At 48.9% G+C, this 26,881-nt stretch overlaps 12 protein-coding genes across 12 annotated transcripts; 4 read left to right on the top strand and 8 right to left on the bottom strand.

Moving 5' to 3' along the window:
• Positions 1-411: 411 nt before the first annotated feature.
• Positions 412-2,909, bottom strand: PENARI_c029G09691 (nitrogen permease regulator 3 family protein; the record flags this gene model as incomplete). The annotated part of the gene is made up of 2 exons (XM_022636332.1): positions 412-1,772; positions 1,826-2,909. The coding sequence occupies 2 exons, from the start codon at positions 2,907-2,909 to the stop codon at positions 412-414; spliced, it is 2,445 nt and encodes an 814-aa protein (XP_022483818.1).
• A 625-nt stretch (positions 2,910-3,534) lies between these two features.
• PENARI_c029G02948 (coiled-coil-helix-coiled-coil-helix domain-containing protein) lies at positions 3,535-4,166 on the bottom strand (the record flags this gene model as incomplete). The annotated part of the gene is made up of 4 exons (XM_022636277.1): positions 3,535-3,658; positions 3,762-3,876; positions 3,973-4,007; positions 4,117-4,166. The coding sequence occupies 4 exons, from the start codon at positions 4,164-4,166 to the stop codon at positions 3,535-3,537; spliced, it is 324 nt and encodes a 107-aa protein (XP_022483858.1).
• A 465-nt stretch (positions 4,167-4,631) lies between these two features.
• On the top strand, positions 4,632-5,304 carry PENARI_c029G05332 (GFA family protein; the record flags this gene model as incomplete). Its single annotated transcript, XM_022636297.1, has 3 exons — positions 4,632-4,639; positions 4,709-4,888; positions 5,001-5,304. 3 exons carry the CDS (start codon positions 4,632-4,634, stop codon positions 5,302-5,304), a joined length of 492 nt encoding a protein of 163 aa, XP_022483820.1.
• Positions 5,305-6,941: 1,637 nt separating this feature from the next.
• Positions 6,942-7,977, top strand: PENARI_c029G10732 (class I SAM-dependent DNA methyltransferase; the record flags this gene model as incomplete). The annotated part of the gene is made up of 4 exons (XM_022636339.1): positions 6,942-7,304; positions 7,372-7,475; positions 7,549-7,726; positions 7,789-7,977. 4 exons carry the CDS (start codon positions 6,942-6,944, stop codon positions 7,975-7,977), a joined length of 834 nt encoding a protein of 277 aa, XP_022483815.1.
• Positions 7,978-8,587: 610 nt separating this feature from the next.
• On the bottom strand, positions 8,588-9,370 carry PENARI_c029G07286 (isocitrate lyase/PEP mutase family protein; the record flags this gene model as incomplete). The annotated part of the gene is made up of 1 exon (XM_022636311.1): positions 8,588-9,370. One exon carries the CDS (start codon positions 9,368-9,370, stop codon positions 8,588-8,590), a length of 783 nt encoding a protein of 260 aa, XP_022483806.1.
• A 1,346-nt stretch (positions 9,371-10,716) lies between these two features.
• On the top strand, positions 10,717-11,837 carry PENARI_c029G03785 (aldo/keto reductase; the record flags this gene model as incomplete). Its single annotated transcript, XM_022636285.1, has 4 exons — positions 10,717-10,856; positions 10,924-11,185; positions 11,245-11,572; positions 11,638-11,837. 4 exons carry the CDS (start codon positions 10,717-10,719, stop codon positions 11,835-11,837), a joined length of 930 nt encoding a protein of 309 aa, XP_022483795.1.
• Positions 11,838-12,369: 532 nt separating this feature from the next.
• Positions 12,370-12,878, top strand: PENARI_c029G00659 (uncharacterized protein; the record flags this gene model as incomplete). The annotated part of the gene is made up of 2 exons (XM_022636264.1): positions 12,370-12,752; positions 12,875-12,878. The coding sequence occupies 2 exons, from the start codon at positions 12,370-12,372 to the stop codon at positions 12,876-12,878; spliced, it is 387 nt and encodes a 128-aa protein (XP_022483843.1).
• Positions 12,879-14,389: 1,511 nt separating this feature from the next.
• On the bottom strand, positions 14,390-15,711 carry PENARI_c029G03340 (NADH:flavin oxidoreductase/NADH oxidase; the record flags this gene model as incomplete). Its single annotated transcript, XM_022636282.1, has 2 exons — positions 14,390-15,487; positions 15,541-15,711. 2 exons carry the CDS (start codon positions 15,709-15,711, stop codon positions 14,390-14,392), a joined length of 1,269 nt encoding a protein of 422 aa, XP_022483836.1.
• Positions 15,712-16,251: 540 nt separating this feature from the next.
• PENARI_c029G10238 (CRAL-TRIO domain-containing protein) lies at positions 16,252-17,996 on the bottom strand (the record flags this gene model as incomplete). The annotated part of the gene is made up of 4 exons (XM_022636338.1): positions 16,252-16,706; positions 16,761-16,860; positions 16,919-16,960; positions 17,010-17,996. 4 exons carry the CDS (start codon positions 17,994-17,996, stop codon positions 16,252-16,254), a joined length of 1,584 nt encoding a protein of 527 aa, XP_022483811.1.
• Positions 17,997-18,444: 448 nt separating this feature from the next.
• On the bottom strand, positions 18,445-20,279 carry PENARI_c029G11637 (cytochrome P450; the record flags this gene model as incomplete). Its single annotated transcript, XM_022636347.1, has 4 exons — positions 18,445-19,065; positions 19,126-19,510; positions 19,570-20,015; positions 20,073-20,279. The coding sequence occupies 4 exons, from the start codon at positions 20,277-20,279 to the stop codon at positions 18,445-18,447; spliced, it is 1,659 nt and encodes a 552-aa protein (XP_022483817.1).
• A 1,098-nt stretch (positions 20,280-21,377) lies between these two features.
• On the bottom strand, positions 21,378-23,330 carry PENARI_c029G06270 (glycosyltransferase family 2 protein; the record flags this gene model as incomplete). Its single annotated transcript, XM_022636302.1, has 3 exons — positions 21,378-21,892; positions 21,952-23,067; positions 23,117-23,330. The coding sequence occupies 3 exons, from the start codon at positions 23,328-23,330 to the stop codon at positions 21,378-21,380; spliced, it is 1,845 nt and encodes a 614-aa protein (XP_022483865.1).
• Positions 23,331-23,861: 531 nt separating this feature from the next.
• Positions 23,862-26,650, bottom strand: PENARI_c029G00391 (ferric reductase family protein; the record flags this gene model as incomplete). Its single annotated transcript, XM_022636260.1, has 2 exons — positions 23,862-24,097; positions 24,763-26,650. The coding sequence occupies 2 exons, from the start codon at positions 26,648-26,650 to the stop codon at positions 23,862-23,864; spliced, it is 2,124 nt and encodes a 707-aa protein (XP_022483822.1).
• Between the last annotated feature and the right edge of the window lie 231 nt (positions 26,651-26,881).

Here is a 26,881-nt window from a genome sequence, read left to right as displayed (position 1 = left end):
GTTATCTGTTACTTCTCGCCAAATTGCCCAAATAACTGCCCAAATACTTCTACTCCGATTATTCTCCCTGCCCATCTGACTCTTACTCTCCAGCCGTTAACACATCGGGTACACATGTTGTGCCTTCGGCAGAGGTTAGGGCTGAGGGCACGCGGAAACCACCGGAATGGAGTGGGTATGTAATCGGATTACATGTATGGATGGATTACCCTGGCGACACGGGATATGCCTCAGGCGTGGGATCTATTTAGATCTAGTTTGACATTATGGGGATTGGAAAGTATCGCTGGAAAATTGGGATATCAGTGTCCAGCCAGAGGAAACTCTAGGCCTGTACAAAACCACAATAATTACATGTAAGTTACCCGAAGACACCAAACTCCATACCGCAAAAACCATGTAGATACATATCTACCAATGCCGAAAACTGACCAACACCTGTTCGCGCGCATCTAACTCAATCGATCCCAGTGGTCCCGTCACCAACCCCAGCCGCATGAGAACCTGCCAAACAAGCTTGCGCTTGAGATTTTCCCGTACGGGAATCTTTTCCACGGCGTCATACCCATTGAAGTACTTCAGGAAGACTGGCCAGTATTTCTTGTGCACGGTCTGGAGATCGTTATCTGGGCTATTCTTGAGCTCATCTTGATCTGTGTTGGGGTGGTCGGGAAATCGAGCGACGATCTCGTCGAGCCAGCGTGACTCGAGTGGGGATGCACGATGCGGAGAGAGAATGAATGATGAGAGACGGAGAGATGTTGATCGATCTAAGAATTTGTGAGACATGCGCAGTTGCGTGTGTGGATCGAGTCGGCCGGGCATGGGCGTCTCATCACCGCTGTCGTGGCTTGCTAGTGAGGATGAGGATGAAGAGTTCGCATCATCATCCTCGTCGTCGGAGTCATCTTCGTCGACTGGGATGGAATTGGAAGAGCCCTTTGCTAGGTACCGGTCCACTTCCTCCTTCCGCAATGCCATTTCCACAGCCATTTTGATCTCGGGTGTGACCTTGATACGCGCAAATGTGCGCAGCTGAGTGACCCAACCGCCGCGCAATAACCATGCCAAGATGTTAAAGTAGGCCTCCTTGTGATCCTTGCTAGGGATGAAGTTGCTGTACGGGCGAGGGGTACCGCTGAGGGTGGAAAGCATCTTTGGCAAGCTGGGAAGCGTTGGGAACGCTGCTTGATAAGCGATCGTAGCCACTTCCAGCTTACTCAGGTCACAGTTCGGAGAGACGATGTACGTATCTCGTTGGTGGATTGGAGGAATAGCGCGAGCACGACGCCAATACACGAGGTGGCTTGACAGCATCTGGATGTGAGATAAGGGGATCCCTGACGACGCTGATATCTGAGCAAAAGACTTGGTCGGCTTAGAGCAACGGATGTAGTGGGCGAGTGCTGGAGCAAGAGCGCCACCGGAGGCTTCGACATCCTTGATAATCGCAGCTTCGCTGTCCAATAGTAGGAGGGCGAAATGCTTTGCCAGTACTTGATGTGGCGTATTGTTTCCATCAGCCCCTGGATCGTCCACTGGAGTTGCACTGTCTGATGTTGTCAGCCACAGACCGGGGTATGATTTGTCTGCTGGGCCAGAAACGTATGGTGTAGAGGTCAGTGGCGGGATTTGGAGCGAAATAGACACATCCGGGCTAAGCGAGATAGATGCGATCTTGGACGCTGATATGCTACTGTACACTGTGTACATAGCCCTAGCCAGCGAAGACTGAGAAATCAATTCGGAGTAAAGATTATGAGTCGATGTTTCTGAAAAGTCATGTCAGCTCGAGCATGATGACAACCTCCAGCGGAAAACTTACTATTCTCGCGTGCTCTCCGTCGAACTTGCAAGATATGTTGAGACTCTTTCCACACATAATCATTGCGAGCCTGCTCCCACTTGAGTGCCTTGGCGAACTTCTTGATGATGTTCTCATAGATCTCCTTCACCCGCATCGAGTACTCCAGAAGAGGCGGATCCACGACAAATACCACATTGAACATAGTCATATGATCTTTATCCTCGGGGTCAAGAGGCCCACCATCTCCCATCTTCCCCGATTTCCCGCTAGCCGAATCACGCTTGCTACCCGTCGGCGAAGTCAAAGACTCCGCAATGGAGGCAACACTGGCACCCAAATCAGGAGACGTAACAAACCGCTCATCACCGTGCCCATCCTCACCATGTTCATTGTGACCCAATTCACCACCTTCCCAGTCCGCACGCGGCTTCTTCTTTTTCTTGCGTCGTTGTTTGCGCCATGTACCATCCTCGCGCACGAAGACCGGCCACCCAATAAGTGCAAGGTCATTGATGCCAATCTCAAAGCGCCGCTTATGCCACGACCGAGATGGACTCAGTAGCTTCTCCCATACACTCCCGGGTACACCCAGAAGCGACTCCCAGGGCGGCCTAGACCTCCCAGGACCATCTTCAGGTCGATCAGACGCCGTCCCCGCATCCTCCTCAAGATCCGAGCCTGCACCACCGCGTTTTCGCAGCGATGAACCTCGACCAGAACCTAGAGAGCCGGGACGGTGCGGTTCATGGGCTGCAGTCGACACCGAGACGGATAGGTGCTCGTCGAGGCCGAAATTGCTGGCGCGCCGACCCGAGAGCACTGAGCTGCCGCCGACATGGCTTTCCTTTTCTCTTTCTCGGTCCTCTTCCTCGTCGTCAGAGCTTAGGCCGCTTTCATCGCTTGAACTGGAATCGGTATTCTTCGAGCCTCGTCGCGCGCGAGTGCGGGAGATGCGCCGGCCGCCCTTGGTGGTGGATTTCAGGCGGTTCTCGCTGAGCGGATTCGGGGGGTAGTGGAAGACGAGACGTGGTCCCGTTCGTGAGCGGACAATTAGTATTATGGCCACGAGACACGGGTCTGGAGGCCGTGCGATCGAGGACATTTGGTGTCTTGGGGCTCCGTGGAGGAGTTGGAGATCGCAGGCTCGAGAGTGGTTGGGCGGAATTGGTTCCCCGCATGCTCGAGCCAACGGTCTATCAGACGGTAAATCAGCCATGTTTTGCTAACAACTCCTGCGGAATATGTCTGAATTTAGCTGTTCGAATCTCGGATTATTATTTTCTAGGGTAGCGCTTGGTTGGCATATGGCTCCTACTATTCAAGCTTCCAAGCTATTAGTCAAAAATTTATGAAGTTTCCATGCAAGACGCCATACTTGCAGAGTGAACTAACTAGCACGGGATATTAAAGCACTCTCTTGAAATATCATGTTGCAGAGGAGTTAACTATTACTCTCTGCTATCATTTATAAGAAATTTAGGCACTGTCACATCCTCTTCTAAATTAACGTGCCCACCGCATTTCGACAGGGTCAGGCGCATATAGATATCATATAGATACTGTCTCCATCTCACGGAGACAGATACTCAATGGCTTTATGCGTATAGGTATCAAATGCATTTTCATATGTACAACGCCTTGAATAACGCCAGCACTACCCTGTTATCAGACTAGTACCTATCTCCCATCATATCGTACAATATCGTCCAGCACTTCATTCTCCCACCTCAGCTTTTCGGCTGCGCAGTATTCGATGCATCGGCACGTGCATTGGCCGGGGCCTTATCTTTCCCTTCGTCGTCTTTGAACACTAGACCGAGGTTCTGGAAATTATCCGGCGCCATGAGGTTCCTAATAGATATGTCCGATCAGCACACTGTTTCCATCAAGTCTAGATCCTCATATCTGTAATTATGAAGGTATCCGACGCCTCCACGAAGCAGTTCCAACCTACTTGTCCATTCGGCAGGAAAGGTATTCCTTGGCCAATTTGCGACACGCCTCGTCGTTGGTACCTCTGTTGAGCTTGATGCACTTCAGGTATCCGGAAATAATGTGCTTGCATTCTCCTAAAGCATCCAATGTTATAGTTAGCTGCTGTTTCGATTATCTTGCTGGGTTCGTTGAGGTCAAGATTAAATGGTTGTGGCTGTGGGCTATCGTACCATCGTGATCGAGAGGGAAGCTACCGCGCTCGGGTCTATACAAAAAGGCATAGTCAGTATAATTCTGGGGTCGCTGTTGCAAGTTCTATCCCTCAATGGAGGAAGATTGCCTGCGCAAAGCGGTTCGTTTCAGTCAACACTTACGGCGCGGGCTTGTAGTTGACCGATCCGCCTCCGGGCGCTCCGAAACTCATGTTCAAGAATTGTGAGCGTAAATCTGCTCAAAATGATAGCAATAAAGGAGTCTGCTTTGATACAGACAAAGCAGTAGCGTCGTAAGATGAGCACTTGTCGGAGAGCGAGGCCAAAAGTCCGAGAAACAAACAGAGCAAACAGGACAAACACCCCACCAGCCAGTCACAGGTGCAGGATTCGGTCGATGATGTATATGTCTCCGGATAGAGGGGAAATAGAACTTGGGCCTGCAGATGCAGAGTAATATTGGACAGAGATAGGCGGAGTTAGACGGATTATGCAGTCATACCTTGTTTTACCTGTTTGCTTGTGTTGTGAAGTTTGGTTATGATGGGATTAGTGGGATTATATATAGAGGCACTGTCCTACTTTTTAAGTCATCCGATTAGTGTTTTTCTACCATTCTCATTCTTCTTGTTCAACAACTGCTGGTTTCATCTACTTTATCTTCATTAACCCAAACCATGCCCATGTAGGTGGAGCTGGATAGCAAGTACCTCGTCACACATCAGCATCAGACCACTGACCCAACGAACAACAGGAAACTCGAAGGAAGCTGCCAATGCGGCGGCATTCAATTCACCCTTCAATCGCAGACTCCAGTGCCATACCAGCTCTGTGCCTGTAGCATCTGCCGTAAAGTAGGTGGATACCTGGGCGCTGTGAACCTAGGTGGAATCGCAGACAGCATGAACATCACCAAGGGCAAAGACCTCATCAAGTACGAACCATCCATCCATACTAATTCCCTCCTAATATATTGTTTATCGTATCCACAAATATCAAGAACATGACGCTTCTACCAAAGATTGACAACAAGCTAACACAGCTAGGAAATACAACGCAATCAAGGACCGCGGAACACCAAACGAAGAGCTCTGCGACTCTGAGCGCAGCTTCTGCTCGAATTGCAGTACCATGCTCTGGGTATGGGACCACCACTGGCCTGAACTCATCCATCCATTTGCTTCCGCAATTGATACGGAGTTGCCGGTGCCGGATGAAATGGTTTGCATCATGGAGGGATCTAAGCCGGCTTGGGCGCGGTGGCCGGAGGGGAAGAAGAGCGTGCATAAGCTTTATGGTAAGGATAGTCTTGAGGGGTGGCATAAGAAGCATGGTCATTTTGTTGAGTAGGACATGTCCATGTCCATGTTGGAGTAAGGTGCTTATGAACGACCAATGGCGAGAGGATTTCAAGCGATGAGAGGGAGTTTGATTTACAATGGAAAGATATGGAGTATGAAAGAATTTTTTTCATTAAGATTAATGCTATTATGTAGTAACCATGGGCTTCTGTGATGCGGATTAGCAACAGAACATCTCATGACATGAGTGACATGGAGGGTAAGTGAAGAAAAGATCAGTTCTCCAAGGTGAAATAATATTGTATCGACACGGTGATTCAGAAAGAACACAGCGAATATTAAGGGTTCATCAGGCAATGAAGGGAAGATTGGAATAAGAGTAAACTCACGGTCAACAAGCCATGTTGCATACTGGTTATGTATTCCTACGTATTCACTTATGTCGAGTCAGCGATGGCATTCAAGCAAGATGCAGACGTCAACAGCAAGATCAAGACATGGCAACTAAGTCAGGCTAGAAAGTCAGTCAGCATGGAACGTAAAAATTTTTCTGTTCAAAGAAACTCACCTCATTAAATCAGATTTTTGTATAAATGTTCATTCCCGGACACCGAAGTGCCCAGGTCAAACAGTGTGAATAACACATTCATCATAATAGATATGACCATGATGGGATAGGGCAACGAAATTAGAGCAGTGAATTACCTAGAGTTTCTGTTAGAAACACTGCAAAAAGCTTGTCATGGCGACATGGACAAAATGGTATGAGGGTAATGGGTCAGGTGACGAATTCTCAACAAGTAATCCACCAAACATACACCCACAGAGTTTGTACGCTCTGCTAGTTTCGGGTGCATGAAAGATGGGTACGTTATGTCCGCCCGTTCGTTCAAGATATCTTCATGCTAGGCAATAGCCGCAATGGAATGATGGGAATGGGAGTAACTTGTATGTACCTAAGCGACAGCTTGTTAGCTAAAGCTCACTCAATGAATGGCAATGAAGCAATGAGATATTGTGATTGGGGGTCAGACAAGGCTGAAACTAAATTTTGACAGATTCCACATGGTGATTAAGTTTGAGGAATGCCTTTGCATGTCGAATGATCATCATCCCAGGGGGGTTGTTGAGGTTGAGAGGGAAAAGTTTTTCCTTACCTTTTAGTGAAAATTTTTGCTGGCAGCACCGAGATTGAACTCGTGCTTGAAAACAGCAGAAGTGTGTGCCATCATTAGACACAGTCCAAGCTATTGAGAAAAGAAAATGAAGAAAAGAATTGAGAGCTCATAGCTCTTTGGAAATCACCAGCAATGAAGACGGAAGAGAAAAAAATTGTGGGTGGAGCTCGCTATATAAACTGAGGGCAGAGTACGGTGGCCGGATTTTACCACTGCTGCTGTTTGTCTTGGCATCAAACATCAACCGAGAAACGCGACAACTACTCTCCACTATACCTACGAGGCTGTTACAGTAGAGTTCGAAAACAGATTACCCCCCAGACACCCATGTTTCCTTCCTCGTCCCGTACCCGACACACTAATGCGTATTGAGATAATCGTACTTATATGAGTCATCTTTGCCAAGGAGGGGGTTTCTCGTAATCCTCCGAGGTCAAAACAATATCGAGCTGCATCATACGGGTGACCTACACTCTTTTGCTCGCCCCCTATTTGTACTTTTTTAAACATGGCTTCAAGCGATTCCCCGCTGGCATCCTGGGAGACTTTTGCCCCTTCTTGGGATGAAGGCATGGGGGATGAAGGAAATGAATATTTCCGCTTTCTAGAACTTCCCATCTTAGAGAAGCTGATTGGTAAACTAGAAGGATGCCGTGCTATAGATCTTGCAACAGGAAATGGTCTTGTGGCTCGCTGGTTAGCTCAGAAAGCCGCTTCTGTCATCGCAACCGACGGTGCAGCGACGATGATAGACCGTGCAAAGGCGCGAACGGACATCTCCCTATATGAAAACAAGATATCCTTCCATCGCCTCGATGTCACAAACCAGTTCTCTTGGGATAATTTCATGGCGATCGATAATCGTCTGATGGTCAGTTTACAACCTGATTTGCAGAGTGTCTTCTTACCTCTCACATGTTATCACACCTCTTGATTAGAATGACGGTTTCGATGTTGTCACTATGAATATGGCTCTCATGGACATTCAGGATCTGGGGCCATTAGCAAGATCTTTGAAAATTTTGCTCAAACCGAACGGTTGGTGAGTTCTAATATATTTTCTTCCGTCAAACATACGCTTTGGATCCTTATTCAAACTAACAGCTATCTCCTAGCTTCGTTGCTACTCTGCTTCATCCGCTATTTTTCACATCTGGGGCTGCTCGGCAGATAGTAGTCCATGAGGACCCAGAGACTGGTCAGCGAATTGTCGACCGCTCTATTGTTGTAAGCAAATACTTGAATGTCGCTCCCGCGAGACAATTGGTTTTGAAAGGGGAAACAGAGTCGCCGGTAAGTGATTGCAAACCTTCCCTATCCCGTGAGAGGATGACACGACTAAATAACGCGCGTAGTACTTGTTCCACCGGCCTCTTAACCAGCTCTTTGCACCCTTCTTCCAAGCAGGTCTCGTCCTGGATGCAATTGAGGAGACCAATTTCGACGAAGGCTTCCGTGATCCCCTACGTGAACACGCATCGAGGAACTTTACCGAATTTCCGAAAATACTTGGCTTCAGGATGAGGCCTATGTCTGAGATTTAGATGCGCCAGGAAATCCAGCAGGCTCGTCAGATCACGGAGGCGGCTGAGTAATTTGTTTGCGGACGTAACTAGTAAATAAGAGAGAGTATTTGCCTTCCTACAGTATGTCGAACAATTCTCGAGTGTGGAGTAACAGCCACCTCGACCACAATTGAAGCGGGTTCCTGCCACTACGTCTGCTACTACGTGTGCCACTGTTTTAGCTAACAGTTTAAGCGATTGAATATGGTGTACGCTACTTCTTTTGACAAACTGCAATGTCAGTTGCGGGTAGAAAAGAGTACATATCATAACTTCACTAAATGATAGAGTTTTGACAGTGGGACTGAGAAGTAAGATGAATGAAACGGTAGAGCTGGTTTTACACTTGTAGCTCAAAAGCCCAATTGAAAGCCTGGTTGTCATTTCGTCGCCACTCACTAAGCGATATCCTAGAACAGGGCCTTAGGTGCAATGATTCCTGTTAGAGAGTTCAATTTCCTTGAGTCAAAAAATCGCATTGTGCTCAAGCTAGAGGTCTGGATTCTGATTTCACTGACTTGCTTCCAAAGGTGTCTCGAACATCCACAGTGTCTAACGTATGGCGCCCAGCTACATGTATTCTCTTGGCTTATCTCCGCATCTCGACTACCTGGTTCAGATATGACTCAGCCTTTTGTCGTAAAGAGTCCATTGCATGCCTCCATAAAGCTGGCCCAATACTGATCCTTGCCACACCAATTTCAGCGAGCTCACGAACCGACAGCCCGTCAGAATCGAGGCGTGCGATTACATTCAGTCGACCTTTGAACGCCTGGCACAGTTGACTAACTTCCTGAGTGGCCAACCCTCGCTTGAGTCCACCCCAAACCATAACTGTCGTGGCTCCGGCATCCAGATACGCTTGCCCACGCACAATTGCATCATCGATATCGTTGTCCTTGAAGACAGCATCCGTGCGCGCATTCACCACAAAGCTTGGAACACCTGCCTCCTTTGCAGCATAGATTGCTCGGCGAACACGGTTCACTGCTTCATCTAGAGGGATCATCCGCCCTGTGCTGTTGTCACGATCTTCAATGTTGCACCCGGACGCTCCAAGTGCAATGATACTTTTGACAGCATATTCCAGCTGATCACCGTAACCATCTTGCAGGTCGACTGTGATGGGCTTTTCATTTTTCAAAGCGACTGGGATAATGCGTCGTAAGGCGGCAAGGTTTGTGTCTAAGTCAAGCTCATCATCGTCGCATCCGTTGACCGCAGAAATAGCGAAGCTTGCAGTAGCGACGGCCTCCGTCGCTGGGTGTGTGGCCACCATTTCCGCTGTTGGTACATCATAGACATTTGCAAACACGACAGGCCTGCCGGGTTGGTGGAGGCCGCGAAGTTGCTGCGCTCTTGCTTCTGCCATTGTCCGGATATTGCAATTTTATTGTTGTTGTTTGTTGGAATGGGGACGTGATAGTTTGTCTCTAAAGAGCACCGTGAGCCACGACTTATAATCAAGACGATGAGTCTGTATTCGAAATTAGGACTACACGAGAAACTCAGCGCGTGGCTCCGTAGTATTTAAAGGTTTCGCTGGAGGGGGTGGGAGAAACGAGACGCGTGTGATGGGTGATTCTTGATTGGCCAGTTTGATAGCAACGATCCAAGACTATACGGAAATGGCGCAGCAAAGCGGAATGAATTCGTTTTCATACCTAGTCCTGTAATCTCTACGACCTAGCAGTACTGACTTTTCTCTGTCTATATGTCCCAGTAGACAGCTGGCGTACGAATATGCACACATGGGCGACATCAATGCAAGCTCAATGCTGCAAGCTCAACAGCCCATCCTTTTGGGAACCCCTGCCTAGAACATTTATTCTACAGAAATTTACAGTATTTTACGATGACTCATTAAAAGACTCAATCCAATACGAGACCCCTCACGATACGAACAAGCAGGGATTATTTATAGAGCAACCAGATGCGGTCTAGGGTGTTTCCGGATACAAGCCGAGAGACAATTTGTGTGTGTTCGTTGGGGAATCTGTCTTCGAATATTGTTGTAGTCTCATTGAGTTTACCGATTTGGCACGCTTAGTATTCCATATGTTTCTTCGCTGGCACAATCTTGGTGTACCTTTGCTGTTAGCGTGAAGTTAAGAGCATCAACTTCTTCTCGCTGAATATCCTCAGGTTTGATTATGTATGTGGTTATTGACAGAGCGGTTAAACCACTTTGGGCATTTTCATGATCAGCTTGCGAGATCTCAGAGGGCTTGCTGTACTAGAAATAGCATATAGCAATAAAGAAAAGAACCCAAGGCGTGACTGGTAGGACTTTGTAAACGTAACACCAGCGAGGGACATGTCAGCGCTTTGAAACAGTAGCTGCATCCTCGCAAGCTAGGAACCAGTTCAGATCGTTGTAGACCTGAAGGTCACTCGTGGAGAGAACATAAGTCGAGACCTTGCACTTAAAACAGACGAGCATGATCGAGAGCCACAATTGTGCAAACCAACGGCTAAGATCCAGAGGAACCTTCTTTGCGGATCCGGATCCGGATCCGGAAACCGAAACACCTCATCCAGACGTCATCAAAGCCAGAAGCATTTCGAAATCGATTGCATCAGCCTGACGCTCAGCTTCGAGCACAGCAGCCAAGTACGGTGCTCTCTGACACCAGTCACCAATTTTCGACATCGAGTCTGTCACAAAAAAGCAACAATAGGTTGTCTCTGAACCGCCATTAATACCAGTCGAGCAAAATGTCCACACGCTACAAGTTGAATACAGGTGCAGAGATCCCGGCCCTCGGATTCGGCACGTGGCAGGATGCAAACGAGCAGGAGGACGCCGTCGCGGAGGCAATCAAGGCCGGATATCGTCACATTGACACTGCGCGTGTGTAAGTGACTCTTCCTATATCGACGTCTCAACAGCTTGATCGAATCTCATGGCTTATGGTGTGGTAGTTACGGTACCGAGAAAGCCGTTGGAAAAGGAGTCAAGAAGAGTGGCATCCCTCGCAAAGATCTCTTCATCACGACCAAGCTCTGGAACAACAGTCACCACCCAGACGACGTTGCACCAGCCCTGCAAAATTCGCTCAACGATCTCGGAATGGAATATGTAGATCTGTATCTGATACACTGGCCCGTGGCCTGGAAGCGAGGAGAGGAGATGTTCCCAAAGCAGAACGGGAACCCGGCGTTGGAGAATATCGACCTCATGGACGTAAGCTGCGTTCTCATACCCTGTCAGATACCACGTTGGAGAGACTGACAATAAGACAGACCTGGAAAGCCATGGAACAGGTGCTGAAAACGGGCAAGACCAAGGCTATCGGCGTGTCGAACTGTGATAAGTTTGAGATGGAGCGCCTGGCCAAGAATGCCTCGGTTGTTCCGGCAGTGCACCAGATGGAATGCCACCCGTGGCTGCAGCAACATGAGTTCACGGCGTGGCATCGGGATAATGGTATTCATGTCACGCACTACTCGCCGTTTGGGAACCAGAATGCCTTATATGGCAAGAAAGAGGAAGTCGGGAGGTTGATCGATGAGCCTGAGCTGGCAGAGATCGGTAAGAAGTACAACAAAAGTGCTCCACAGGTTACTCTTGGTATGTGTTCGCAGTGTGTTTCAACATTGGCGAGGAAAAATGCTGATCGCAGGGTGTTTTTATAGCCTGGGGTATCACGCTGGGTCACTCAGTGCTGCCAAAGTCCAAAACCCCTTCGAGGATCAAGTCTAACCTCGAAGGAGACTTCAAATTAAGCCCAGATGACATGAAGAAGATTGAGAAGCTTAACAAAAAGCTTCGTTTCAATGATAGCAGTGGGGAGTTTGGAAGAGAGTTCTTCAATGGTCTCGAAGGGAAGAAATGACAATGCTACGCCCAAGCAATGATGCAGTACTAGGACGTCTCCAATATCATGTAATAGTCTGGTTATTCCATCTTCTCAACGTGGACCAAGCAAGTATGTGAATTTGTAGATGGGCAGTGGAGTATTCAAGCAGTGGCAGTAGTCATGGCTCATGACGTCATCTTCCAAAGAGCAGCAGGTCACTGCTTCCTACATTGTTCATCATTTTGATTAGCATGGTTTAGCAATGTCTTCAGCAAAACATGGGTTTGCTCTAGTTTCTCCTGCTTCACGAGGGTTAGGCTTCGCGTTCGCCCACCAACTCCTAGCGCGGACCCAGCTCCCGGTGATCGCAACAGCGCGAAAGAATTGCAATGAGATCCGAGAGCGATTGCTATCCAGCAGTGATATACCCAAAGACTCCGAGAAGAGGCTTAGGATACTCGAAGTTGACGTGACAGGTACAGTACAAATACATTCAGTCCTGGTCAAGCGCTTCTTGACAACGTAAACAAACCTGACCGACCACGCAGATGAATCTATGATATCAGCAATGGCAGACACAATCCGCCAGGAATATCCGGACACACCTCTAAGACTGGGACTAACAGTTCCCGGCACTCTGCATGTGGAAAAGTCACCGAGCCAGATCGACTCCGCCAATGCTCTAGATAGCTTCAAAGTCAACTCCTTGGGTCCGTTACTCCTCATGAAACATCTCTCCAATTTTATGCCATCCAAGTCTGCGCCCGCGTTCCCAAAGGGGAATTCCACAGCTGCAGGCGGTTCCTATGCACCACTGGAATTACCCTCACATGCCATCTATGCAATGATGGCTGCCCGCGTTGGCTCGATTTCCGATAACTCATCGGGCGGGTGGTACTCCTACCGTGCGAGCAAGTCTGCTGTGTTCCAGTTGGCGAAAACTTTTGATTTGTATTTGCAGACGAAGAGCGCGCAGAGGGCGATGGCTGTTGCGCTGCATCCTGGGACTGTGCGGACGGATTTCACGAAAGCATTCTGGAGAGAGAGGGAGATGCTGGATCCGGTTGATTCAGCTGAGAGATTGTTGCAGGTCCTTGTCGGGTTATCGGCTGAGACGAAAGGAGGGAGAGGGCGGTGTTGGGATTGGAAGGGGGAGGAGGTGTTGCCATGAGCATGCTAGGCTTGGATTCGAGTGGAAAGTTGAGCTTCATCCGGAAAACAGATTTAATATTGACGATTTAACGCTGACTGCATATCCGCCGCCGCCATATCTCGGGACTCCCAAACCAGAGTCCATGCGCAAATGTTTCCGTTCCGGCCTGATAATGGCAGTGAACAGCTTCCATTTGTTCGGAATTCTCAGAGCCAGATAGAGCTCCCCCAGAGCCCAGCTATCTGGTGGTAACTTCACAAGATGCCAAACAAGGCTGTCTTCTGCCCGCGTAGCTTTCAGCGGCATTGCTTCCTCTCCGTGATATCTGCTCAACGTATAGTACAAAAACACATGATTTCACCACTGCGTAGCCTGACAACAACCTCGCGGTTGCGCTTCGTATCGCATACGTGCCATGATGCAAGGCTCGGATTTCCTGTTACAGCGACTTGAAAGGCAGGCGTTGTCACGGGAAACCCGTATCCTTCAGCAAGATACCCAATGCAATGCGAATCACGATTACTGCGGGCTTCGAGACCCAACCGAACTGTCAAGCACGAAGAGTCGAATCAGACTGAAATCACCGAAAGGAGACACTTGCTGTACTGCAGTGACCATTTGATGGCACCCCGGAGCAGCAGTTGTATGACTGCTTCAGCGTACGCCGACAACCACGATGTGGTTCTCAGCGGACGCTGAAGGGGCCATAGAACTGAGAATCCAAAGTACCAACCAAGGTCGCTTCCTGTAGCACAATTCTCACATGTGACACCCCGGAGCAGCAGGTATGACCGCTTCAGCGTACGCCGACAACCACAATGTGGTCCTCAGCGGACGCTGAAGGGGCCATAGAACTGAGAAGCCGAAATGTCAACAGATTCATCATTCAGATGCAGTCGCGTGTGGGCGAAGTCCCGACGGCCGTGTGCAATGTCAGAGAGGACAGGATGTCGGAGAAAGTTACTGGCCAAAACTCGGAAAATCGGAAACAACAGAGGCACTGCTGCACAGCTGTCGCTCAAGGGGGAAAGGGAAGGGGGAGGAGAGGAAGATGGAGTGAGTCGAGCAAGGGACAGGAATAACTATTTATCCGGCGCACCTTCCGCGCTCAAACAGGCAAGTTTAGGTCAACTTCACGCCACTATTGTCCCAATAAGACGAACGACCTCAATGCCATTGTGGTTAGTCTTCAATTGGTATATGGTGACACTCCTGCATTCTAAATCACCGCAGCATGCCCAGTTCTTCAAAGTCTTGTTGATCACGATCCTATCTCAACTGAGGTCTAATAACAATCGTTCTAGTATTTGCTGCCATAAGTTTCCTGTGAGAGAGAAAAGAAATCTATCATTTTAAGACTGAACGCCTTATCTTTTTAAATCAAAAAGAATCTATATATGCAAGAAGACCGAGCAGGTCAACGGGTGTATCAAATCTAATCAAAAATGCAGGCCTTCATGGAGTTAGGCTGAATATACTCCGATGCATTGCGGAAGCTGGTGAAACCCCAGCGGATCTGACCAGCCATGGCAATCTCAACGTCGAGGTCCTTGGCGAACTGCCATGCGAGACCAGTATCACGCTGGAAAGCCCGACCAACAAGGATCACATCGAGATCGTGCTCGTTCAAGATCTTCTCAGCCAAATTTCCGTTGTTAATCATACCAACGGCAGCAACGAGCAGCTTGTTGCCGACGGCCTCCTTGACAGCAGCCGCGAAAGGAACCTGGAAGCCGGCACCAGATGTGATCTTCTGGGCAACGTGCACACCACCAGTACTGATATCAATGAGATCGATAGCACCCTGGGCAGCAAGAGCACGAGCAAACTCAACAGTGTCCTCGAGCTTCCAGCCCTTCTCTTCGGGCTTGCTGGTCTCGAGCCAGTCGGTAGCAGAGACACGAAGGAAGACAGGCATGTTAGGACCGACGGTGTCACGAGTCAACTGAGCAATTTCGAGGGAGAGACGAATGCGGTTCTCGAAGCTGCCACCGTAGTCGTCAGTACGCTGGTTGCTGGACGGGCTCAGGAAAGACGAAAGGAGATATCCGTGAGCGTTGTGAATCTCGATAAAGTCGGCACCGGCGGCAACAGCACGTTTGGAAGCAGCAACCCATGCGGCCTTGACCTCTTCAATATCATCCTTGGTCATGGCAATAGGCATAGGGTCACCCTCGGCGAAGGGGATGGCACTAGGGGCCTTAACGTTATCGGTCCAGCCGCCAACGGAGTTGTTAGCGACAACACCGCCCAACCAAGGAGCGACGGTCGAGGCCTTGCGGCCGGCATGAGCAAGCTGGATACCGATCTTCTGGCCCTGGCTGTGCGCAAACTCAATGACCTGGGCAAGGGGTGCGATCTGGGAGTCCTTCCAGAGACCGACACAGCCGGGGGTAATGCGGCCCTCAGGAACAACGCCAGTGGCCTCAATAATCATGTTTCCGGGTCCACGCTGGGCAATGGCACCGTAGTGAGCCATGTGCCAGGGTGTCATGTGGCCATCATCGGCACTGTATTGGCACATAGGCGCAAGCTGAGGGGATGCTATTAGCTTTGCATTTCATCAATAGAATGGAGAATACGTACGCCCAGTCGGTTCTGGAAGGTCACTCCCCTAACGGTGAGAGGCTTGAACAGCTTGGGAATGGGCTTTCCGCTCGTCTGGGGGTCGCGAGCTGTGCCTGCCGGAGGGCTCTGGGCAGGGGAAAAGTATGAGATGCCCTCAGCGGGCTTGACTGAAACGTCGGGCCAAGTCATATTGCTGATATGGAATATTATTTAGGTTACTGAAATAATTACATTGTAGGTAGGGGTCGGGAGAGCGTATAAATACTGTAGTAGTTAATGTGGAGAAATTGAGGTTTGATTTATCATCTGAAAATTTGATAGCTGTGGCTATTTGATTCTAAAACACGGATAACCAACGGGATTCTATTTTTCGCATAGCATCTCCTGTTCGCCACGTGTGCTGGTTTGTCAGGGCGTGAAGCAGAAGAAAAAAAGTCGCCGAATGATATCCACCCCGGTTGAATCAACTCCCGAGTCCCGGCTTATATAATGTCTCCGATATAACTTTGTGGATCCATGGATGCGATTTCACGTTTAACTCTATGTGCATTACAGTATAGCTTCAATGGAAAGGTTGAAGATATGGAATTTTGCTATCTCTAGACCGCTGCTCCCATGTCCGCGCATAGAAAGTTGACGATCTTTCTCAGTCATTCATCTTTGATTCAAACTGAAGACGAAAAATACTGGCAAATACCCATATAAAAAGATACACTTCATCCAAAAGCCTCAAGCTTGCCTAGCAACCGTCCCACCTTCCTTCAGAACCCCAGTCCGATCAATAAGTGCCCGAGCCCGAACATAGGGATCCAAATTCCAATAATTAACCCGGAACTCCTCAATAACAGCATTCCGTCTCGACTTGAGCTCATCCACCGCGGCCGGATTTTCCTTCCCTTCAGCGAATGTAGTAGCAGAGATCCAAGCCGCCGTAGCAGCAAGCATGCGGATACCGATCATCATACGGTCGTACATGAGCGAGTCGCGAGTGGCGGTATCCTCCATAATAGCGTTCTCGTCCTTCTTTGGCTCGACGTATTCGTATTGCCAGTCCTCGTCACCCTTCAGTTCTCGTGGGATCTGGGTGCGTGAAATAAACTTGTCCAGATCGGCGACTGATTTGGTAAAGTGGACTTTGGATGCTACGACTGGGTCCATCCAGCCGTGGATGAGTCTCCAGATTCCTGGAGTCAGAAAATGTTAGTGTTGATGCACTCAAGGTTGAGACCGGGCCTTACCGGAGAAGATCCATGGAGCGTTGTGAATGAGGAGGAGACCCAGTGATTCGGGGTAATTGGCCTCGAAGCATTTGATAATAAATTTGACGGGTGAGTATTCCTGTGGTAGTCAGTACCCACCGGTAAGTTCCGGGCATGAGTGGACGTCAAGATCTTACCATGTTGGACAAAGAAAATCCAGACATATCAAAGACAATTGTCTGCAAACCAGTCAGCATATACCATACACTTGGACCGTATGAAACATACGCCCGTTTCAACTGGAGGAACCACAATAAGCCGAGTAGACTCAATGACATGGACAATGTAACGCTCGAGCGTCTCCTCAGACTGAGCACCGGGCTTATGAATCTTCACTCGGACATAATTAACAGGACGGCCCTGTTTATCAAAGCCATGAAGGAAACTCTTGCCCATCTTGAGCTGGTTGATGAAATCAGTGCCATCCTTCTTCTCCTTTACGGACTTGCTAGTCTTAGATTGCTCCAGAGCATATCCCTCGCCCTTAGGCAGAATATCGTCATCGACATCCATCTCTTTTCTCCACAAGATCGTCGAAGTCATCATACTGAAAGCCTTGCCGACATCCCATTTCCTCGCTCTCAAAAATCGCAACAAGAGACTGTCAGGATGCTCTTGTTTCACCATTTTCAGTATTGCAAAACACATTTCCTGGGGTGTCATTTGAGCCAGAATGCTTTCCATTGACTTGATCTCTGATTCTTGGGCGCCCAATTTTCGGAGCTGCCCGAATAATGTGGCGAAATGCTCCGGGGAGACCTTTCGCGTTGCCAATTCCGACTTGATGGTCTTTCGGGCATCTTTGTTCATGAGCGAGTCTACTTTGTCAAGTGACTTTTGTTCTTTGCTTTCTCCGTTTGTTTCACCATTCGTCTCACCGTTGCCATGTCCATTGGCTTCACCATTGGTCTCGCCGTTAGTGTGGCCGTTGGTATTGCCAATTGTTTCCGCAGGGACTGTTCCGTTCGTCGATTCACTATTGTCATCTTTCCCCCTCAACGCGGCGACAATAGCTTCAACAGTCGGCTCATTGATCTTATCCAACGCTTCGAAGAGCTTGTTCGAGGGACCCTCGGGGATGGGGACATCATAGACAGCAGATAAAACCGAAGCGACAGAATTAAAGATAATGACCCAAAACTCGCGCAGTTTGGCTTCCTGTTCGGGGGTGAGGTTGTGGAGGTACCCTGTCGAGGTATCGGGTGCGATAGCCATGGTATTAACGGTATATTATAGTGCGATCAGAGCGTGGTGATATAATGGTTCATTTCGCAAAGCAGACGAGCCTCTTATTCATACTATATTCGTTTCCGAACGGTCTCCACATGAACGGCCAAGAGGGTTGGCTGCCTCGGTCCTCCTCATGACACGGGGTGACCCAAAATTGATACATGTACCTCGGTGTTTGAGATCGGTAGATCATCTAGTTTGATTACGCTCTGTGCCCTGTTTTGCGCTAAACGGTCACAGACCCTGGGGGAGACGATCCCCCGTGCGGAGGTGATCGGCGCTCTCGGCGCGCTCGGCTTGTTTTTGAGGGTTGGGAATGCGTGAAATTGGGTGGCTCTGAATCTTGGAGAGAAATTATTTGATTTTGAGATGGGCAGGGTATAGATTAATGATTGTATTCACGATAATATGCCTCTTATCCTTTACATCCACACTACTCCCGTCCCCCTATCTTCGTCAACTTCAAATTCATTCCTTCCATAGGTTGACTAGTCAATGTCCCTCCAAAGGTAATCTTCTGCTTCGGATCTTTTAGTTCACACTGGAAAAGACCAAATAGCCCCGCGACCGCACAGCGAAACTCGGCCTTCGCGAAATCCTTCCCAATACACGCCCTCGGCCCATGAAGAAAAGTTATCTGGGCGAAATTTGTCGATGCACCCCCATGCTTATTCGGGGACTGTTTCCCAGTCTCAGGATCAGTGTCAATCCATCGCTCAGGCAGAAATTGATCAGCGGTCTCGCCCCAGAACTCTGGGCTCCGGTTAATTGACTGTGGACATAGCGCGATAGTTGTGCCCTTGGGTATTTTCTTCCCCGCGATCGTTGTTTCACGAATGGCTTCACGGCCTGTCATGGGTACCGTGGGATATAGGCGGAGTACTTCTTGGCAAACCCCATTAAGGTAGGGCATTCCTTCGAGGCCTTGCCAGGATACCGAGGCGGCTGAGGAAGGGATAGTCTCGCGGATTTCTTGACGCAGTTTATCCTGGATATGTGGCTCTATACAAAGATGATAGCAACACCAGGTAAATGCACCGGCCGTAGTTTCATGCTGTAGCGATTGTTAGCTTTCAATGGCCTCATTTGGTGGTGACAATACAAGAGAGCATACCCCCGCCGCAAGGAATGTGAGCATCTGGTCCACCAGCTCGCTGTCGCTAAACTCCCCGCCTCGCATCATGGTGCCTAAGATATCGCCGTCGGCAGCTTCCTGTTCACTCTTCTCAGATTGAAGCAGCTTGCGCTTTTCACGAAGAATATCGTGAAATACCTGCCGCAAATATCTCACATTGCGCGGGAGCACAATATTAGCCTTGCAAGGAATCAATTTCACCAGCCACTGCGGCAGTAGCAGCGAGGCACCAAAAAGCAAAATCAAATCTGCAGATGGCTTCAAGATAGCAGAGTAGTTCTGTGAAACTGGATCATTCTCATTCTCCAAAGATTGAAAGTCCCGGCCAATAGCAGCAGGACCTATAATATCCAAAGTCAATCGACTATGACAACCCTGTGGTTAGCCATCTGGTCCAAATCGTGTTCAAGGATTATTCCTCACTTAGCCCATCCGCCAATCTCAACAAACCCGGCAACTTCGGCATGCTGCACACCGGGCACAGGATGAAGTCTAATCTCCTTCTCTAGCTGACTCAAAAACAGCTGCGTCTTCGTCCACATAAGCGGATACATAGCCCGAATATTCTTTATGGTGAATGCAGGAGTGACAGCCTTCCGCTGTGCACGATGGGCGTCACCTTCCGAGAGAATGAGCCCATATCCCAACCCACGAGCTAGAAACTCCCGCCCGCCTGGTGGCTTGACGAAATCGTAGCTGTTCGTGTGTAAGACATCCATCAAGGCTCGGTGGTTGGTCGCTAGCAGAAAGCTATAGTTTAAGGCTTCGCGGAAGTGGATAAGGCCTTCATTTGGGATTGTTCGGAGCCAGTCTACGGTTATGCTACCGCGAGGGTGGAGCATGAAGACCTTTGCTCCGATCAGAGGGCCCTATTGGATGTTTGTTAGTGGTGTTCAATAGATACAGGGTTGAAGAGCAGCTGATACCCGGACGGTAGGCAAGTGCCTCAGGGGATTGACGAAGAATGGCCATATAAAAACCCTCCATATTGCCAGAAGGATGAAGTTGACTCCAAGGGCATAGAGAAAGATTGCGGCCGGACGCTCTGTAGTCATGCGGGATGCAATAACTACCAGTGTTTCAACCACCGTGAAAGGAATGAGAAGTGTTAGACGTTCTTTAGCAGTAGACATATTGCGTTATCGGTCTCCCAGAGATCAAACTACCAGCTAACTTCCTTGTGAATGCTACAAAATTTATACAATTTCTTCTCACTCACATGTTACTACGCTTCCAAGAGAAATTCTGCTACAGACGCAACGGACGACATATCTTCCGTCCATTTAACTTTTGATTATTCAAATTTCAACTGAGTCAAGTTGTTACGATGTCGAATCTCACATGAACGCCAAAGCTGTCGATCGTGTAAAAGGCGGGGAATATCCTTAGCGCGCCCCAACAGATTTGCGGCTAACATGAGAGATCGTGTCATTGCCTGAAATGATCTAGTGGACCGGAATATTCACATGCATCTGGAGAAGCCGGGGAACCATGCGACGCTTTACCATTTTCGGCATGCAGGGCGAGCGAACCAGGTACGCCTGTTTGGACGTCTGAGCACCCTAATGTGGGGTAATCTACGTGACCAATAGGGGAATTTGTGTCTTGACTACATCATTTTGATCAGATATATGGTTTATTCTGTTTGAGAATGTTTCAAGAATAACAAATGTTTGGTGTCGACCAGGAAACGATCATCAATTTATTGCACCGACGAATTGCGAAAATGAGGAGAAATGTCTCTCCCGTTAGATACGACAAAAGGTGAAAGTAGGAAAGTGATTTTCACCACCTGGATTCAATCGATGGGTCTGTTCCTACTGGCATGTGAATCTATTGCTTCAAGATCTTTACGCTGGGAAGCTTTGACCTGTACTTTGGAATTTAAGTAGCAGGAGATTCTTCAGTTGCTGAGAAGGATTTGCTATCATACCCACCAAGCAGATCGCTCGCTACCATGGTTGTACTCCAGGATTGGAGCCTTTGAACCAAAGTGTGTGATAGAATGTGGTCACCAACATTCTAATCAGTAGAAGATTGTCGTGTGCAAATGCGATTAATTGTCTATGTGGCTTAAAACACTTGGCTTGGAAGAAATATTGTCAAATAATACGCCAGAGAACAGTAAAGAAGGAGATAGAACATGCAAAATGAAAGATGGATAGGGGGCATTTATTCCCCTGGGCTAATCAATATCAAGAAAGGGTTGAGAATCAACGAAGATGTCCGGGCTATAAGCACAATGCACCCATCAAAAGACCCACAAGAGTCACCGGAACCAGAAAAGAGCAGCAAAGACCAACAAGAGACCGACCAGACTCAGCATCCTTTTCAACCCCTGTTTTCGGATACGAAATGTCGTTCTCTGTCGTCATCAATCGGTCCTCTCTCGAGTAATAAACTGGATGGTTGAACAAATGCGCCACAGGTACCCAATTATTGAAGATCACCAAAAAGAACAAGTGTAGCAGGGGTGGCCAAGCAACAGTGGTAAGAAGTCTGATGACAATGTCTCCATCACAGTAAACGACCATCTGGATCGCGATCACGAATGCAGCCAAGCTCGCAATGAACAAGCCAACATTGAACAAAATGCCACTGCCACTTTGAAGGACATCCCTGTATGCCTTTCTCAGGGGAGATATTGAGGTAGCGTTTTCACTGGAATTGGCTGTGCTGCCAGTGACGAAGGAACCCTTTGGTTTGCTTCCGAAAAGTTGGAATCGTATGACGGCATACAAATGAGCTGTACGAGATGTCATTAGGATTTAGTATCATTCATAACGTCATGTGAAAAGAACTTACCACCAGCCAGCCAGCTATTCTCGGCATGTGCAAATGGCGCAAATGGAACACCAGCATGCGCACTCCGGAACCAGTCATATGCCCAAGTAGACGCAACATGGATCGTAGCGAGAATAACCTGGACTTTGACCTGCAATGTCGATTCAGCAGGGATCAAACCATGCCCGGAAACCAATAGGAAAGGCAGAGCGACATAGCCAATCATATAGCAAACCAATCCTGCAATAATAGACAATCCGCCAATAGCGATATCCCACCGCAACTTCTCCGGAATCCCCTTATTAGCTGATGGAAACAGCACAGAGATCTGCTGAGAGTGACCAATATGCCATCGGTTACGCTGCTTAACATGTCCAGCAAGGGAAGTAGGAACAAGTCCAAACTGCAGCACTTCTTGCACCTGCATCGTGCGCTTTCCTAGTCCTCGCAGGATCAGAGAAAGTTGCCAGTCCTCCGAGAAAGAGTAGGTTGGATACCCGCCAGCACCGAGGATGGCGTCGCGCCGGAAAACCGCACCGGAGCCTGCATCCAGGGCATGGCCGAGAAGATCGAGTTCTGTATTCTCACATGTGTAGAAGTAAGCCCGTGACTGTGAGAGAGGATCGCCGTTGGGCAGATTGTAGAAATACTGTCTCGTGGTCAGCAATGCTGCCTCTGGTTCCAGGAGCAGATGTGGCAGCGTTGCTCTCAAGAACTCTGGCATGAGGATTGAGTCTGCGTCGACGACTGTGCAGAATTCAGGTGGGTCCTCGGTTTGAAGGGAGAATAGGGCGTAGTTGAGGTTTCCTGCTTTTGCAAAGGATTTGCCAGATTGCTTCCCACGTGTGTGGTACTGGAGGTGGCTCCATTTGAGGTGAAGCTTGGTGATTGCGTCCTGTAACTCGGTTGATGCTCCATCGTCTAGAACTCGGACTCGGAGAAGAGAGGTGGGATAGTCCAGGGCACAGGCTGCTCGCACTGTATCTAGGATGATGTCGGCTGGTTCACCACAGCAAGTGATCAAAACATCAACCCGTGGTAGGTTGTCGCTACTACGCAACCTTAGCCTTTTTTGAGAGTTCTGCTCTGATAGCTTTGTCGCTGCCGCGGACAATTGGTGATGATGGTGCGACATATCTGACTTGATTAGTATTTCCTAATTACTGTTTCTGCAGTGAATACTCACAAGCAAATAAGCCCTCCACAGAAAACATAGCCCACATCTTCCATGTTCGCTCTGGAGTCGTCACCATAAAGAAAAGCCGAGCTGCGAAGTAGATGTATGCCGCCCATAGTGCTGTTTGTGATGCGAACCGAAGATACTTTCGGAAGCTCTTGCCAGCCAGAGTGCGATCATCAGGGGCAAGCTCCTGGATATCGTGAACGTGGTCAGGAGACATTGAAGCGAAATTGATTCACAAAACAGAATCGCTGTTCAATTGTGCGGTTGTGCTTCCTATTCATATTCCAAATTCCTCTTTGTTGTAGAATAAGATCTTGAGACAATGATTCTAACCAGTAAGTCCAATGTCTCGAAATGGGAACCCAAAAGATCCCGAAATTTTTCAAGACCAAAATTAAGGGGTGTAAATGCATTCAGGGTTATCTAACTACAAGCAGATCAGTCAAGCTCCACTTTTATTCTAGAACTTACTCCGTCTAATTATACTATTCACACTAATTGAAGCGAGGGCCAATTGCTACTCAGTTTTCTACACCGTTTTATGCCACTAGCGCGCTCTATTTGGCATTTTCCAAGTGGGTCAACATCCTCAACATCCGATTGGTTCATTCACTATGGAAATTCCGATGCATTTTGTCTGTCTGGGGATTTGATTTTGTCGGATTTGCTTTTCTTTTATCTGTGTCCCCTATAAACCCATGATTTCATTTTTGTTTCTGACCGCTTCTCCTCACAGAGGTACACACCATTAGACTCTCTTCAAAAGATCAACTTCAGGCATTACCCCTGCATTCTCAAAAGAGCGATAGGTTTCAACCCATGTATCGAAAGTGGAATCATTCCGATGCCAGCCAAATTCCCTCGCCTTGTTCATGGACGAAATTGTCAACCAGGACTTGTCAGTGGCCCAATTAAAGAACCCCCAGGTTCCCCAGTCAAACGCCTCGGCTTTACCGCCGTACTTGGCAACAACGCGTTCCCACACTTCACGCTTGTCAATGCAGGTTTATGGTATAGCTACTTGAGAACAAGGACCATCGAGGTAGTTTATATAGGCCCATGGAATCCGGCTATAACGGCTCCGAGCCCTAGGTGGGTTAAATTGGAATGGAGTTCATGAGCTGCGGAGCGGCTGCTGTACACCTGTACCTACAGTATGTCACAGCGTTGATGGAACTCGCATGCGAAATTCGGTGCTGAGTATTTCGATCGGCTTGCCGGTCGGCTCGGCAGGTTGCTACATGAACCCCGCGGTGTAAAACACTCCGTAGACTATGATAACCATCATTGCTGTAAAACAAAGTTGGCAGGTCGGATCAGTTGGGTAAGGAGAGGTGATGATCGTTGTGGGGCTTGAAGATCTTGACGGCATCTTGGTTGTTGGATGAGAAATTCCGCCAAGATTCCGTATTCAGGCTTCAGGTCGGAATCCAAGTTAACCACTAGGAACAAGGGATATTGAATAAGAAAGATGGAAGCAGATATGCCGAAATATGTACAATGAATCTAAAGCAAATGCTTATATACCGCTAAAAGGCATCAAAATGCAGATAAGGTATATGCAGACCATCACCACTCTAACCGATCATCACAAACCAGCTTAACATCAAACCTCTCCAACCCCCTCCAAACCCTTGAACCAGAGTTACAAGAAGCAACAATATCCCTGAGATCACTGATCATGCCACCAGGCCCACTAGCAAAGACACTAGTAGGACCACGCACCGTCTCCTCAAGGAAAGAGTTAACAAGCACAGGCAAATTAGGATGTCTATTAATATCTTCGGCTGCACCACCAAGCCGCTCAATGGCAGTTGGCTTGTCACACCCACAACAGCGAGACTCGGACGACGAAGAAGGCGAGACCTGCACGGCCTTCTCGTCAACCTCGATCTTAGCTGGGCTGACAGCAACGGATAGATTGCAATTCTCTGAGTCGTCTAACGAGGGAGTCTTGCTACTTGAGTCTCGCGTAGCGAAAATCTTAATCTCAAGATTCAATTCTTTGCGTACTTTTTGGAGGATATCCAATTCAGCGCTGACCCACTCTGTATTTGATGAGTGGCGAATGGCCCAGATCAGTTCGACCTTGCGGTCTGGGGAGCGAGGTTGTTGTGCCAGTTCCAGAAGGACGGGGAGGACATAGGTGATTCCCGTTCCACCGGCAACGCAGAGGATATTTGTGTTTGGTGTTAAGGAGGTGGTGATCTCTTCGCCATAGGCGCCTGTTAGGATGATAGGCATTGTGGGGTTACCCTTTGCGGCGAGGGCGGCGACCTTTTTCGTTTCCCCTCCCTTAGCTCGGAGGAGGTAGGAGTGTCTCACTGTGCCCTTTGAGACGGTTGGGAAGTTGAGCGGGGTGAAGGGGTGGGATTGCCAGATGCTGCATTGTGTGAAGCATAGGTAGTAGTGTTGGCCGATGGCCCAGGGGTCTTGGTTGTTGTCCAAGTCGAGGCGGATAACGTCGCCGTGTTCCTCGTCTGGGAAGCGGGTGATTGTTGCGTCTGCGGCTTTGAAGCCGAGACCCAGCGTGCTGGAGTCTTCGGGGTGGTAATGGAGGATGGCGGTTCGGACCAGCCGAGCGCCGCGGTCGAGGAACCAGAAGATCAGAGATGGCCAGAGGAAACACTTTAGCTGTTTCCAGTGGCCCCAGCATGCGCCGATGTAGACCATCGCGAGGATGTAGTGTAACTTGCGGAAGGTCTCGTAGCCGGTGAGCCTGATTCCCCAGGGGGTGCTGAGTGCGAAGAGCAGGAGCAAGAGGATCATGGCGACGATGCCCCAAACCATGTAGGTCTCTTTGACCCATGCGAGGCCAACGGATGGCTGGGGTTGGTAGAGTCGGAGCTCGACTACGCACCAGCCGATTGTGTGGAGGGAGCTCTGCAGGAAGATGATGTAACCGAGCCAGCGGTGCATGAAGTTGAAGCTCTGGTATGGCAGGCCAGTGATAAGAGAAAGGAAAGACTCCCGACTGCTCAGCAGGACGGAGAGTGGGGTGAGGGCGTAGGCTAGGGTGCCTACGCGGTCTGACCATGGACCGATGCTGTTGCGGGTGTTGTATACCCCGGGCATATGCGACACGGGGGTAACCCAAGTGTTATACACGATGCCCACAAAGCTGAAAATGAGGAGGTATCCCGCTAGCAAGGCGAGAATGAGCACCTGCAGACGGGTAGTCCGTCCAAAAATCATCCGAGCCGCATCAGGGAGAAGATATCTCCGACTGAATGATGAAGCAGCTCGCTGGACTTTTGATAGTCCGACTGGCGCTGGCGTGGCCATCGCTGGTGACATTGGTGTGCCAAATTGCTTCAGAACAACCCAACTGAGAAGTATCGCCCCAATCACACACCACATGATGCCGGAGTAGAGCATTCCCCGGTCATGGGAGTAATAGACATCATCTAAATATGCACATGAGCCTGCGTCGTTTGTGCAGGGCAGCGCCCGGTCGTAATATCCCCAATGGGGCTCCAACGACGTGGCGGCGCTCATATTTTGGATGTGGCGAGCACCCAATTTGGGGAACGTCATCTTGTATATAGTCCAAGGACTAAGCCAGGGTGTCAATGGAGCAAATCTCTCTAAGGCGAGATTGAGATATCCGTCACAGCTTAACAGGTCATGGCGAGTTGGGTGAAAGTGGAAATTTGAAGATGGCAATTCTCCGGGGAAGCCAACGGTCTTTTAGAGATTACCAAAGCCATCAAAGCACGCCAAAGTGGCCATTTCGCACCTGAGGCGATTTGAGCACATTTCTCTAAC

The sequence above is a fragment of the Penicillium arizonense genome (assembly GCF_001773325.1).
Source record: "Penicillium arizonense strain CBS 141311 chromosome Unknown PENARI_contig029, whole genome shotgun sequence".
In the NCBI taxonomy this organism is placed as follows: Eukaryota; Fungi; Ascomycota; class Eurotiomycetes; order Eurotiales; family Aspergillaceae; genus Penicillium; species Penicillium arizonense.
This window is presented reverse-complemented; position numbering and strand designations above follow the sequence as displayed.